This window comes from Miscanthus floridulus, chromosome 18 (assembly GCF_019320115.1).
Source record: "Miscanthus floridulus cultivar M001 chromosome 18, ASM1932011v1, whole genome shotgun sequence".
Classification (NCBI taxonomy): domain Eukaryota; kingdom Viridiplantae; phylum Streptophyta; class Magnoliopsida; order Poales; family Poaceae; genus Miscanthus; species Miscanthus floridulus.
The window spans coordinates 108,733,290-108,748,584 of NC_089597.1; the positions used below are offsets into that span (position 1 = coordinate 108,733,290).

Sequence of the window (15,295 nt, forward strand, 5' to 3'; positions counted from 1 at the left end):
CGAGCGCCATTTCTCACCACGAGTCCGCGGCGGCGACGTACGTACACTGCGCCATGCGGCGCGCGCTCGAACGGCCACGCCCACTCCTGACTCCTTCATCACGTACAGCTTTCCGCCCGTCTCCGCCGTGTCGTACAGCGCCACCGATCACCGCTCGGCACATAGGATGGGCCGAACCATTGGCTGAAAGTGCTTCGGAAGCCCAGGTGTAGTCGCCAGCACCAGCCCGTGTCGATTCCATTTAAAGATGTCAACGGGACCCGATCTCCGATTCCCCGTGGTGAATTCTTCCATTAGGGGACGGGGATGGAAGAGAATTAATCCCCACAGGGAATAATTTGGTAGAAATGTTGTCTCCGTTGGGGTTGGTGGGGACGGCCGACCCCGATCCCCGCCAACCCGCCCCGCGAAGCAGTGAAGCACGCAGCCAGGCTGGGGCATACACGCGGAGTGGTGGGCCTTTTGTTTTGGGGCTGGGGCATACGCCGACAGGCAGCATGGGCCATTTGGCCACTAGCCTACATTGGCCCATCACAGCAGAGGGAAGAGACCCTTAGGGCACACCGGCACAGACCCAACCCATAGGGCATAGCTCGGCAAAGCATCCACTCCCTCTCCACTTGCGCTCGGCACGCAGGCGATGACGGCGGCGCTCCCAGGCTTGGCGTCGGGCCACCGTCAGTGGCTCCCCCTCTCGCCCCCGGTCCTTTGCACACTGGCCAGTGACCCTACGTGCGTGCCACTTGTTCCCTGCCCGCCTCCGGTGGGTGGTGGGCGGTGGTGATGGCGAGGGCGCCCCGCGTCTTGCTCTCCCTCTGCCTCGAGCTCGCCTCTACCGTCGATGGCTTCGGCGAGCGCGGCCTCTTCCGTCTTGCTCTCCCTCTTCCTCTTCCGAATCCGACGAGCCTCGGCTGCCGAGCTCGCCTCTACCGTCTTGCTTTCCCTCTTCCTCAATCCGGCGAGCAGAGGCGAGCTCGACGGCGAGGGTGGCTTCGGCGAGCGCAGCAGCCGAGGCGAAACTATGGCGTGCTTGGTGAGGTGCTCGTCGATGGCGTCCACGAAGGCGGCGGCGAGCGTGCTTCACGTGTTGCGGGGACGGGGATCCCCGCAGGGATTAGATCCCCGAGCGGGGACGGGGATGGGGAAGAAGTGCTCCCGACGAGCCTTCACGGGGACGGGGACGGGGAAAAATTGCCCCCACGGGGACGGGGATGGGGCAGTAACCCCCGACGGGGAATTCCCCGTTGACATCTCGAATTCCATTCCTTCCCATCGATAAACCCTAAACCCAGCAGCTTTCTACGCCGCTGTTGCCAGCCCATTCCCTTCAACGACCCATCAACTTTCCACGCCAGCCTCAGCCCGTGTCGCTTTCCGTCGATAGCCCAGCAGCTTGCCACTCCGGGTTGCGTTTGCATTATACTGTGTAATCTAAAAAAAAAGGTGTGTTTGGATGTCTCCATCTCCTTTGCCCTAATTGAATGTATCCATATAATCTCTACAACTAAAAAGCAGCAAATGTCATCGTCTGCCAGGCGGATAATCATTTTATTAGATATACAGATGGGCTCTATTAATTTTGTGTCATCTATATTGCCTCCTTGCAGGCACAAAACATGATCTCTATCGCATCTACGAGTGGCTTTGTGACTGCAGTATCATTTGAGGTAATTTTAAGATTGTCATCACAACACCTGGTACTGAAGACAACACAGTGGAAGCAGGTGATGGGCCTCGATGGAGTCTGCGCATCCACAAGCCCAGCTCGCGTGTTTTGGGACCCGAGTGGTCTCGGCCCATGTAGCGGGTCTGTATTATGCCTGGATGAGCAATATATATGGAGAGGAGTGTGAGAGGGAAGGATAAGAACAATATTCTAACAACTCTGTTATACGATTCTAAGTTGTCCTCTACAATTCCCATCTATCTCCTTCCTCCTGCTGTACTGCTTGTTACAAAGATCTACTATGTGAAATTTGAATGTTGTGAAATTGTGAATAGAGCTTAGAGCTTATTCTACCTCGAGACTGAATGGTAAAAAATTCATGGAGGCTCCAAAAGCTCTGCAACGATAGGGGGGCTCGAGCCCAGTGCAAGGACTAACGTCCATTGCTCTTCTGGGAAATATCTTCTTCGCCCTGTTGGACACACCTTTGTTGGATGCAGAGATGATGAGTTGCATGCACTGTCTCATAGTCACCACAAAGCTTCATGTGATTTTATGGGAAGTGATATAGTTTGCTATGCCTAAGTCTTGCTTTACCCTTCTGTTCGATATCATGTCTTCTATGACAAGGGCCTTTCTTATTAGGCCCGCAACAGCACAGACCTAAACCTGAACAGAACTACAGGTGGTCTGATCGTTTGTCGATGAGCTAGGAATGACTTGGGCAAAAGATCCTGATGTGATGCATATGGATCTGCTATAGTGTTTTTCCAATGCCTGCACACGAAGCTTATTGTAGCTACTCTCGCCGATGCAAGTGCTACTGGTCAAGTTAGCGGTTATCTTTCAACCTCACACTGCCATTAGTTGGTTTTAAGGATGGCAATGGGGCGGTTTCGGGTCGGATATCCACGGGTTTTGGGTCTCGTAGGTTCGGGTTCAGAGATGATTTCTCACTCACGGTTTTCGGGTCGGGGCCCCGAAACCTATCGGCTTCGGTTTCGGGTTTGGTTTTCCACCCATGGATATCCAATGGATAACCGAAATAAATCATTTAGAATTAAAACTCATGTTTTATAATATGCTAATAATAACTTGTTTACTTAGATTATTAAATTTATTCTAAGTTGACTCGTGAAAATATTTATTATTTGTTGCCTCTTGATTATACATATGGATATGCGTATATGTATCATGCATATGTTTCTAGAAAATCCTTATTGCTCTTACTATGTTGCCATACAATGCGAGTTTCGGGTATCCATTCGGGTTTTGGGTATCTGGGGGTTTGGTTTTAGGGACAGATTATCACCCGAATCGGTGTTTGGTGCGGTTTCGGGTTCATGTGCACAGAGACTCCACCTGATTCGAATCCACCCCGTTGCCATCCCTAGTTGGTTTTGCATTCACCGGGACATTTAATGCGCGCTCAATGGTTGCTAAGGCCTAAGGCTAGCGGCGAATGAAGTTCATCAGCCATGTAAGGAAACTAACTGAGATGATGAACTAATCAGAGATATTTATGGGCACTCATGTAATGAAAGATAGATTAAGAAGATAACATACAACTAAATGAGAGATATTCATAGAAGAAAAGGAAGGTTTAATCAGCTATGCAAGGAAACTAATGAGTTATAAGATTCCAAGTAAAAAACATGTGTTGGTAATCTAAAACAGCATATGTGCGCTAAATAAAGATTGTGTCATACAGCAAACAACGTCCCAGTGATAGGTTGGCCTTGCCCCTGTCCATTGTCTGGTGATTGTCAAAGACAAAGGCACTACAAAATCACTCTTCCTGTGCTTCACGTGCCTGAAAATGGCTGAGATTTTAGGCGACAACTTAATTTCCTGATTCGAGGATGGGGCTGTTGGAACTTTTATGTCTGGCATTTCTTGCAACCATCAACAAACACTTGCAAGATTAACTAGACACAGGCACTTCTCTATTGAAGTTGAGACTTTGTTATTGTTTAACTATAGAAAAAATTATGTTTTGTGATTTGTTCTTTTAATTGTCACTTCTCTTATCTGTCAAGTACCTGATCTTTTATTGCTGTTCCGGCGATAGGTAACTTTCTCATTGCTGGACTATAGAATTTTTTTTTTTGTAAACTGCGTCTTGTGATTTGTCTTTTTAATTGTCACTTTTCCTATCAGTTAGGTAGTTGTTTTTTATTGTTCCAGCTGTGTTGGTTGTGTGCCGACAACAGATCGACAAGCAAGGGAAGAATATATCTACTGCTGATTTCCCATCAGAAACTACACACGTGTCGTTTGAGTTGAGCTTAAATTTCAGGCACCTGATTTATAGCACATCCCTTTAAAAAAAATAGTTTATGGTGAGACAACTTTGCTCAAGAGATGTAGGATTTGTTAGGGCAGTCCCAATGCTAGAAACTACGTATAGTTTCTATACCTATTAATTACCATAGACACTGCGTATAGAAATCATGGTCCCAATGGATAGTTTCTACAGAACAATTTTTTATCCAATCACATACATTCTCTCTCCATTCTCTACCAATCACATCCCTTAATGTCTTGGTTCTCGTGTAGACATGGTTTCTAACTTAGACCTGGTTTCTATGATTTTTGCTCTCTCTCTTCAATAATTACCTTGCCACATCAGCAAAACGCTTAGGTGACAGTATAATTAATGTCCATAGAAACTATAGTAGTTTCTACATTGGGAGTGCCCTTAGGAAACATAAGGGGCATGTTTGGATGCCGCCCTCGCCTGGGTGTGCCTGCCAGGCAACCAATCTCAGTCCGAGGTGATGAAAATCGAACGTCTAGGGGCTCTGCCTGACGCCGGAGGTGCCTGGAGGCAGCATCCAAACAGGCCCAAGATGCGTTTGATGGGATCGGCTGGCTGCCTGGGCCTGGCGCCAGGCAAGGCGGCTCATCGTCCTGGGCCGGCATGGAGTCCGCTAAGCTGAGACGACGGGTTAGTTTCGTTCCTCTCCTCCGCCGAGCATCATCATCGTCCATCGATTTTGATCCGTGCTGGCATCCAGCTACTGACCTGCTGTGACCCGTTTCGTCTAAAAACACAAGAACCTGCTAGAACATAACATGGAGGAGCACACAACACGCTCGTCGTGCTAGCTTGCCAGTTTGGTACGCAGCGTTGGACACGTGCTCGGCATGCCACTGCGTTGCACGGCCTAACACATCCAGTCCAGATGTTCGTTCGCACCACGTGGCGCGGGCTTGGCTTGGCGTCCACTGGGACCAACAAACTCGTGCGTTTTGGCGGCGGACGGCAAACAGCCAGGCGAGTCTTCGGACGTACGTTCGCCATGACTCTCTGCACACCTCGTTCACATGTACAGCTGCGGCCGGTGACCGTCCCGCGCCGTCGTCGTGTTCCCGAGCGGCGACCGCAGTCCCTCAGCGGCGTCTTCCGTTGGATCAAACACGCGCAGAGGAGAGGTGGCGTTGAACGGTAGGATGGGCCGTTGTCCAACCCGATCACACAATGCAAATCCCATCCCAAATTCAACGGCGAAACGAGGTCGTTTTGCTTTGCTTCCCAACAACCCTGCTCCAGAAACAAGCCAGCCGTCGGAACGCACCTGGGTACTCCCCGAACTCGGCTGGAACTTTCCGACGACCGATCGCAGCCGTGTGCCCGTGTCATCATGTCTCGTGTCAGCAGCAGCGCCACTAGTCCAAGGTCCAAGGCCCAAGTACCCAACCCAACCCAATCCCATCTAGAACGAGCAAATCTCCCGCGACGGACGGACCCAGAGGCAGATGAATTGAAGCCGCCTCCAGTTGACACATGCCAGCTGGATCGGCCAACCTCCCCAACCCTCCTCGCCGCGCCGTCCGTCCATCAAGGCGAGGACTGCGTGCGTGACCGATGGTATAAACGTGACGCGCCGCGCGCCAGCCACTCAGGAGTCAGGACCCGATCAGGGCATTAGCCAGGAGTATCTCGCGAGTCCGAATCCCCTGCCCATCCAAAACCATAGTGAGTTTAGTGACTCAGCAGAATCCGAGTTGTAAAGGGCTACCAAAAGCCACAAGACTCCTCCTGTCGGCACAGCAGCACCTGTGTCCGGTCCGGGTGTGCGGTGTCTACATAAGCTGGGTGTGGTGGGGTGTCTACACGCGCCCGCGCACGCACGCACGCCGCCAGGGTCACGAGTCGGGTGGTGGAGACATCAGACATGGCCACCACGACGGTGACGACGACGATGGCGGCGGCGAGCGCAAGCGGGAAGCGGCGCGGCGGCTGCTGCGCCCTCGCGGCGGCCGCGGACGTCGTGCCGGCGTCGCGAGAGCAGGAGCAGCAGCGGCCAGAGAAGGCGGCGGAGGAGGGGCAGCAGCAGCTGCCGCGGCTGGTGCGGTTCGAGGAGCTGCCGGACTACCTGCGGGACAACGAGTTCATCCACGCCCACTACCGCTGCGAGTGGTCCGTCCGCGACGCGCTGCGCAGCGCCTTCGCCTGGCACAACGAGACGCTCAACGTCTGGAGGTACGCGCCCGCCCCGCCGAGTCGCCACGGCCACCTCTCGTCTTCGTCTCCGCCCCCTCTGCTTCTCGTTTCTTTCGCCTGTGTGACGAGCTCGTTAGCCTGACTCTACTCGCCCGCGTGCATTGCCGATTGCCATGTGATTGCAGCCATCTTGGAGGCTTCTTCCTGTTCCTCTACCTCGCCGTCGCCGAGCCAACGGAGAAGGCGGCGGCCGCCGCCGCCAGAGCCAGCGCCGCCCCGGGCATCGTGACGTTCGTGCTGGCGTCAGCCAACACCTCGCGGTCTTCGTGGGAGACCAGCAGCAACTCGGTAAGCAACGGAATCTTTGGAAATTTTCCGTTTCCGTTTCCACTTGCAGTCTTGTTCCACGCAGATTAATTCCAAAACACAATTATGCATTGCACACGTGCCCTCCTCCTGCGTATTTTCCTTCGATCGAGAAAATAGTTGCCCGCACACACTACTTTTCTTTTCTTCTTCTTATTCTTTTTACTGTCCACTACTTTTCTTTTAGCCAAACACAATAGCGTTACATACAGACATAATAATCACATTTCATACGGTATCATCTCCAAGCCATGGCCTGGAACATCATGCATCCGCCTGCTGGCTACCATACCAGCAGGACCACGCACTAGCATCAGTCTTCCAATAAGAAAGGAGCTAGAGAACAGATACTCCCCAGCTGTGCAAATTATTGGCAGCTCGTTCAGCAGGCGGCCACAAACTGAGCAGAAACTTTAAGCGCCCATACCTGGATCCAGTTCACGGCCGTTCCGACACAAACTCTAGTCTATCTATAGTTTAATAAACAAGCAACAGGGCGAAGATCCCATGACCGAAAGTATTGTTCATTGATTTGTCGTTTCAGATAAATATTGTTAGTTAGCTAAAAAAGTATGGCTTATAAGCCAAGACGAAGATCGCATCCACCGCAACTGTGCAAACCCGTCCCACAAAATAGCTGCACAAACACTAGGCGTCAAGCAGGCCAGGCTACACCCAGTTGGACAAGATATTCTCTATGGCTGAAGACTTTTCTCTCGTCTCTTTTTCTCCCTTGATTGATAATGCTTAAGAAATCTGGTTGACAGAGACACTGCGCTGGAACCAGCAGACCATTGTGTGGTACGACTTTTGCCGCCTCTGATGAGATTTCAAACCAAGAACAGCTCAGTGTCGTGTGTCAATGCCTGATAATGGTTAAGTACGATAAGCCCGAATGTGCTCATGGTCCTAGGTTACGTCATTATGTCTGTCCTCGCAAGAACAATCAACAATCTGGTAGCTGGGAAAACTGTTGCGCTGTGCATTAGTCTTCCCTAGCTGGACCCTTTCTAATCAATGTGTCCATCTCCATCTCCGCACACCTAACTGCATTCATCGATCTGTTCCTTACAAACTTTCAACATCCCGCCCGCAAACTGAAACAAGTGAACAACACAATGATCGCATCTCGAGTCTTCAGGCACCAACTTGCAGTCTTTTATTTTGTCTTGTTATTAAAACCCCTGTCGTTTGTTGCACATGGCGATGCCGATCGAGCGAGAAATAAAGCAATTTTAAAACAGTCCGGGGGGAATTTTACTAATTTTTTCCTCTGTGGCTCTGTCGGTTGTTTGCTGCGTTCTGACAGCAGTTTGGCAGTGAGCGTTATGCTGATCTGAGGCTCTCTTTTATGCCATTTTTCTTACAGAGCTTGACGTTGAGCAATGGTTTAACGACGGCCGTGTTCGGGAACAGCGACGGCCACGGCCACGCGGTGCCGAGGTGGCCGCGGACGGTGTTCCTGGCGGGCGCGATGACGTGCCTAGCCGTCAGCGCCGCGGCACACCTGCTGGCGTGCCACTCGCGGCGCTTCAGCCGCCTCTTCTGGCAGCTCGACTACGCCGGGATCGCCGTCATGATCGTGGCCTCCTTCTTCCCTCCCGTCTACTACGCGTTCCTCGGCCTGGCGCGCACCCAGCTCGTCTACCTGTCCGCCATCACGCTGCTGGGCCTGATCGTGGTGGCGCTGCTCCTGGCGCCCGCGCGGTCGTCGCCGCGCCTGCGCCACCTCCGCGCGGGCCTCTTCGTGTCCATGGCATTCTCCGGGGTGCTTCCCGCGCTGCACGCGCTGTGGCTCAACTGGCCCCACCGCGAGTGCCGCCTCGCGCTCGCGCTGGAGCTCGCCATGGGGCTCGTGTACGCTGCCGGCGCCGGGTTCTACGTCACCCGCGTGCCGGAGCGCTGGAGCCCCGGCAAGTTCGATTGCGTTGGGCATAGCCACCAGATCTTCCACGTGCTCGTGCTCGCCGGCGCGCTCACGCACTACGCCGCCACCGCCATCCTCATCGACTGGCGAGAGGCGATGGCCGTCGCCGCCGCCGGCGGGGCGTCGGCGCTCTTGTGACTTGTGACTCGAACGCAGTGCAATGTATATGTAGGTGAAGGGAGCGATATCGATTCATTCATTCTTTGTACGCGACGATTTACATCAATCGAAATATTTGTTCGTGGCATTCCAGATTGGAAGTACCTATCTGAGACGTGCGCAGTCATGTCATGTGTGTGTGCGCGCAGCTATTTCCGGTCCGTCACAACAGAGTTGGGCTTAACATTTTTTTCATATAACAGGGCCCAGGATACAGTTAAATGTTAAATCCTCTCACACAGATCGTGTATGAACGATTTGCACCTACGAAAGATTTTCATATGAGGTCCCAGGATACACATTTTTGGGCCCAAGAAAGATTCGGCGCAGTTTGAAGGCTCTACACTAGTCATATCGTGGTATAACAAAAATCAACAAGCAAAACGAAGACACACAAACAAGATTAAAAAAAAGAGTATGTCTACCCAACAACCATGTGTTTTATGCAGTTTCAACACATGATTTTTTTTGCACCATAGAATTAAGATCTAACAGCCTACATCCTCCTTTTACCTCCAGACAATCACAAATCACAAAATCATAAATCCACAGATCACAAGAAACATTTTTTTTTATGCAAGGACAAAAGGACAAATTGGCCATCATTAACACATTAATCAGGGAGGGGAGAAAAACTTGCGTTGGCTAGCTGCTGACCGGCACCTCTCACTGGACGGGACGGCCGGCTCGCCACGGTCCTTCCGTGGCCACGATCCGTGCGTACGTGCCGTGGATGACATTTATTAATCTGCAGCCTTTGTTGCGACTCTAGTGTCACCATTGATCCGGCGCGCACCCGCTGATCGATGACGCCGCGAAAACAACCGCACGGCGTGCGTACGTGCCGTCGGATCACGAGATCGGACAGCAGCAGCAGGACAGCCCGGAAAAAAAAACGAGAGAGAGAGGGAGAGACAGAAAAAATCTATGTGTTTTTTTTTTACTAAAACACATGTGTGTGGTGTAACATTTCCGTAAAAAAATAAAGATCCTATAATGCAAATTCATACAGAACAGAGAAAAGTTTCTGCACGAGATTTCAAAATGCCATGGTAGAGCAAGTAGTTTTAATCAATTTGAAACCGTCTTGAGTTTCGTTCTGCACCTTTATTATTACTGCACACAACAGAGCAACGCACAATTTGAAAACAGCGAATTCATTCGGTGATGAAGTTGTTAAAAAGGATAGCATATGCATGAAGCAGCCCATCAGTCATAGACGATGAGATTCTGGTACTCCGGCCCCGAGATGGCCTTCTCCATGATGGCCCTCGGCGTTAGGATACCGTCGTTGTCAAGGAACAACTTCACCAAGTTCTTTGAGAAGCCGCTCACCATAGCTACCCCTTTCTGCCCCGCTGTCACCGGCACCGACATGGAGTCCCGCAGGTTCCTGAACACAATTTCCGGCACCACCGCGCCATACCCGGCCTCCGTGAACTTCCTCGTGATCGCCTCGTAGTCGAACTCCATGTCGCTGAACACGAACACCTTCCTTACCATCCGCTCAGGAGGCAGGTTTCCGCCGACCGCGACGCGGAGCAGCTCGTCGAACACGGCCTGGAAGTCGGTGTTCATCATCCAGTGCATCCGACGGATGAATCTTGTCTTCTCCCAGAGGGTCTTGCTAGTGATCTGGTGCAGCTCCGGCCGCGCGCTGAAGGTGATGAGCCGGTGGTGCCACGGCTCGTCGCTGAGCTCCGATATGAGGAGGCCCAGCGCGACGCTGACTTCCTTGGGTGTGCCGGTCATGCTGTCCGACACGTCGCAGATGGCGATACAGTTGCTGAGCGTGCCGAGCGCCCGCAGGTCACCGACCACGCGCTCCCACTGCAGCTCGGCGACGCCGTCGCCATCCATGGACCCCAGGATCTCGTGCTTCAAGAAGAGTTTCCGGTATCTCCTCATGGCCATGGAGGCCACGCGCGAGTACACCGCGTCCCCCCACGCCTGAGCAGTGATGAAGACCTCCGGGAGCTCGAGCGCGCGGCTTAGTGGCACGAGCGCCTTGCGGAGACGGTTGCGGACTTGGTAGGCGTAGTGCTCGTCGGGCATCTCCTCAGGGAGATCGGGCTCCGACCCCTTTGGGAAGAGGCGGCGCGCAATGGCCTCGCTGAGGAGCGTGGATCGGTCGTGACGGCAGTTCAGCGACGGGCACCATTTGCCGGCGAGGGAGATCTCGTTCAGCTTGCCGTCCTCGAGCTTCTGCATGTCGCTGGCTATGAGGTCGGCGAACATATCCGCCGTGCAGTCGTGCAGGAGCCGGTAGTTTGGGTCACGGCGGTACATGTCGACGGCTCTTGCCGCGGCCTCCGCGCGCCACCTCCGTTCGATTTTCCTTTCGAGCTCCTTGAACTCGGTGGCGCATTCCTCCTTGCCTAAGCGGCGGAACCCCATCGCGGCGCCGGTGACGCGGACCTCGGCCTTCTTCCCCGGCCTTCTCGTCGTGTCGACGCCTTTAACAATGCGGTAGAGGATCTCGGGGAGGACCTTGAGGTATCCGAGCTCCACGATGGATGGAGCGTTGAGGGCGAGCGTGACAGGGTGGCACTCGTGCATCCAGAGCACGGCGGCAGAGAACCCCTTGCGGTCGGACTTGCTCGTGCCGCGCACGCCGACGAGGTTGCACGCGAGACGGAGCGCGGTGTTTGGCTCGGCGGCCCACGCGTCGGCTAAGAGGGAGGCGACCCTCGTGGCCGGGGTGCTGGGGACGACGTGCAAGAAGAAGTCGAGGCAGGGGTCTCCGGAGGACACGAACGTAGGCGACGCGTTCTCCGTGAGCCTCTTCATCGGCGGCCGCTTCGTGGGAGCGGCCACCGGCGGTCCCGCCGTGCCCGCCGCTGCGGCGCGAAGGAATTCCGCTGGTGGGCCGACCAGGTTGGACGAGAAGGCTCGTCGGCACGGCTGCGCCGCCATTAGTTCGCGGCTGCTAGGGTTCTTTTTGGTGGATTATTTAGCGGTACATGGTCAATCGGGCCGCACGGCACGGCACGAGCACGGGCACAGGCACGATGCGGCATGGCACTATGGAGGCACAGTAATATGCGGCATGATGTCCTACCGTGCCATGCCGTCTCAGGCCGCCATGCCCAACTCTCGGCCCAGGCACGGCCCTATGTCTCCTTAGTCGTGTCGAGGCATGGCAGCCCACCATGGCCGTGCCGGCCCATGGCTGCAAGGGAGGAGCCGAGGAGCTCGCCGAGCCAAGCTGTGTCGCCGGTCCTTGGCCCCGCTGCGCCCTCGCATCGTTGTCGCGGCCGCCGCGCCGTCGCAGCGGTGCCTCGCACAAACGTCGTCGGGCCGCCGCAGCTGTGCCTCGCACGAACACCGTCGCGCCGCCACCACCGTAGCCGCACCTCAAGGAGAATACGATTGGGGGAGGAGTGGCCTAGGACTGCTGGCCGTCGGCCTAGGGAGCACGAGGTGGAGAGGCACGAGAGGCTTCGGCGGTTGGGACTCGGGAAGAGGAGACGGGAGGAGTACCGAGAGAAAGAAATGATGGCTGAACAGAGGTCATGCTCTCCATGCAGAGAGTCGTGAGGACTGACGACCCTGCGGCGATACGGGGCGGCGCACCCTCGTCGCCGGAGGCTAGGGTCCTGGACTCGCCAGTTCGTGAGCGTGGTTCACCATCACGTCTCCGTAGTCCCACCCTGAATCGAGTCCCTTGCGGCCGCTACTCTGCGGGTGGAGGAAGATGTGGCGCGCGGAGAAGCGACTAGGTGTCGAGCTCGGGCGGCATACCTTTCCCACCGGCGGCGAGGCTACCTGACTCTCCTGTCAGGGAGCGCGGGACTCCCCCGCGTGTCAAGTGTGTCAAGCGGGGAATCTCTCATCCGGGCCCGGTTGACAGACCCTCATCCGGAAGGTAGAGACGTGGCGTGCGGAGGAAAGATCAGGTAGCGGATCCGTATCAATGGTGGTCATGGTTTCGGGCGTTGGCTCCATCCAAACCCAAAACCAGGGATCCATTTGGGGGAGAAGGGATACATGAGTTCTGGGGTCAGCAGTGATTCATCCCCAATTCCAAAACCACAGTTAGGGCTCGTGGGGAGGGAGCCAAGCACCTGGTGTGGATTCACCGGGATCTGTGGCTTGCCAAAACTTTCGAGCCTGTGGATTGCTTTCTGGTCGGAGACGGTGACAAGTGGGATGAGCCGCCGGCCAAGTTGAGTTTCGCAGAAGACATCTGGGGTAAGGGAAAGAGGCTAAGCTTCGTCAAGATCGTCAAGGGATCCATGGCGGGAAGAGGAAGGGGACGGGGCCTCAGACCCCGTAGCCCTGAGGAGAATTGGGGGGCTTGGGATGGTGGAAACTGGAACCAAGTCCCGCAGCAGGCTCCTCCGCCCTTCTATGGTCACCCACCGCCGCCGCCACCCTTCGGCTTCTTCCCAAATCAAGGTCCGATTCATCCTCATCCCCCTCCTCAACAAGGTTTCAATCGTTCTTTTGATGCTACCCGTCCTAGAGGAGGCGGCAACCTTGGCAGAGGGAGGGGAAGGCCATAGATTCCGACTAGGCAGAATGGTGGGCAAACTCAGTACCAAGCTAGGAATGTGAGGGAGCAGCAGAGGGATGGAGCGCCTAGGATTGAGGGTAACAGTCAGGCTAAGGGTGTGTTAAAGAACTCAGGAGCTACTCTGAATAGGAATTTGTATGTTGTCTGCTTTAACTGTGGAGAGATAGGGCATCTGAGCTCTAGTTGTAGTCGACCCAAGGTTTGCTTCAATTGTCGCCTCACCAATCATGTTGTGGAGCAGTGTCCTGATTGGCTCAAACCACCAATGGTTGCTCAGTATTATGGAAGTGCTTGTGTAGGTCTTGGCTTTTATCATATTGATGTGGGAGCTAGGGACAACATATTTAGTCACTGGCATGGTATGGATAATTTTGGGGTGCTAAGTATTGTGGAAGGGGAAATGGATGAGGTAGGGCTTTTAGAAAATCTGAGAGAGTTGTTTGATAAGGACTAGAATTGGCAGCTGAAGAAGACTGATGATACCAACTATATTGTCAGATTTCCTCCTAGTAGGAAGGTTGAGAATCTAGTAATAGGAAAGGCCTCTCTCTTTTAGCTGAATAGGTCCAAAGTTGTTGCTTCGCTGAGTGTGTGGAATGGAGATGTGGAACCAGTTGGGAATTTGACTGAAGTATGGGTTTAGATCAAGGGAATTCCTCCCAAGTGGGTTGATTGGAACACGGTGAGAGAAGTTGCTTCAAGTCTTGGTCTGATGATAGAGCTGGACTGGCATGCTGTGTTTGACGGTTTCTTTAGTTTGGTTAGAGTCAAAATCCTTTGTAAGGACCCTACCAGAATTCCTAGAGGAAGACTGTATTTGTTCAATGCTAGGGTGTACAAAATCTTGTTCAATCCTGAGGGATATGTCCAAGCTAATACTTCAAATGATGGTGATTCTGGAGATGTTGAGGAACTAGAGGAGGATGACTTGTTGGATGAGGATGATCCTACGGACAATCTAAAAGGGAATGATGCTAGTCCAAAGAAGGACAAGGACCATGAACCACGGGAGAGGGAGTTACCTGAACCGTCAGATAAACCACATGGAGGTGGTACCTCTTCTGCGGGTGGAATATCATCCAAAAGAGCCTTATTGTTTGAGGATGATAGTGTCACAACTCAGAAGGATGACTTAGCAATTGATTGTGCAAATCTGCTTGGAGTCATGGAATTAGAAGTGGAGGATGGTGATGTAACACCCCAGGTGTTTGCCATCAGTTAAGCAATGGGTTTGAGCTAAAACATGGTATATTAAGTGATGATGGAGATGTCAAGGTCAAACCTATAGAAACGAGCCCCAACCTAAACTTGGATATTGCACCTTTGCTCGCCTATAGACCCCTTTTCAAGATATATGCTTGGGTGGTGTGATTGGGATATCTTCATGTGTCTCACATCAATATCTATCTATATTGGACACTCGAAAAGTTTCATAAAGTTTGGAATCAAAAAGTCACATGAAATGATAAGTTATATCCTTGTTGGAATGATTTTACTAAGTGCTTGAATTGCACTATTAAGTGAATGAGAACATGAGATGTCAACCAAACCTTACAACCTTGCCAAAATGACTCTAGATGAACTCTACAACAAAAGTCATGAAAGGTTCATGTTTGTGGCTTAATTACCCGCTGTTGAAGAGCTCTAATGACCTTGGTCTCTAAATGAAAAATGTAGAGCAGGCTGAGGTGAACAAACTTCATTTTTGGCCCAAGGACTGATTCGGCCTGGAAGTGGCCCAAATCGGCTCCCCACCTTGCCCTCACCGACGCACGCCAGGTGTTCGACAGCAGGCCGACGCGTCAACCATGCAGCAGAGCGCGCCCTCCATTGCTGCCGCGCGTCCCACCTCCGCGCCACGCGTCTCTGTTGCTCCCTCTCACATTTGGTGAAGCCCGGCACCCTCCATGCTCGCTCAGCACTCTCCCTCACTCGCCCCTTCTCGCTCTGCCCCTCTGTAGCACTGAGCGTGGCCGCGTCCACCATGGCCGGCGGGCCGAGCTTGCCCCCGCCACATCCCTGCTGCCTCCGAGCCCTCTCGCGACCCACCGCATGAACCATCGCCTCCGCCTCTTCCTCCTCTACGACCGGCGCCCCTCGTCTGAGCCGGAAACTGCTGGAACAGCCCGGCCATCAGAGCCGCTGCCATCGTCGCCGCTTGCTACAGTGGCCATGCCGCCACAAGCCGCCTCGGGCCGAGCTGGACAG

General features: G+C 53.6%; 2 protein-coding genes across 2 annotated transcripts; one reads left to right on the forward strand and one right to left on the reverse strand.

Annotated features, from left to right (window-relative positions):
• Nucleotides 1–5,590: 5,590 nt before the first annotated feature.
• On the forward strand, nt 5,591–8,655 carry LOC136522319 (heptahelical transmembrane protein ADIPOR2-like). The gene is made up of 3 exons (XM_066516152.1): nt 5,591–6,155; nt 6,302–6,464; nt 7,852–8,655. The coding sequence occupies exons 1-3, from the start codon at nt 5,848–5,850 to the stop codon at nt 8,545–8,547; spliced, it is 1,167 nt and encodes a 388-aa protein (XP_066372249.1). The 5' UTR covers nt 5,591–5,847; the 3' UTR covers nt 8,548–8,655.
• A 1,122-nt stretch (nt 8,656–9,777) lies between these two features.
• LOC136524355 (uncharacterized) lies at nt 9,778–11,484 on the reverse strand. Its single transcript, XM_066517760.1, has one exon. The coding sequence runs from the start codon at nt 11,482–11,484 to the stop codon at nt 9,778–9,780; it is 1,707 nt and encodes a 568-aa protein (XP_066373857.1).
• Nucleotides 11,485–15,295: the final 3,811 nt, after the last annotated feature.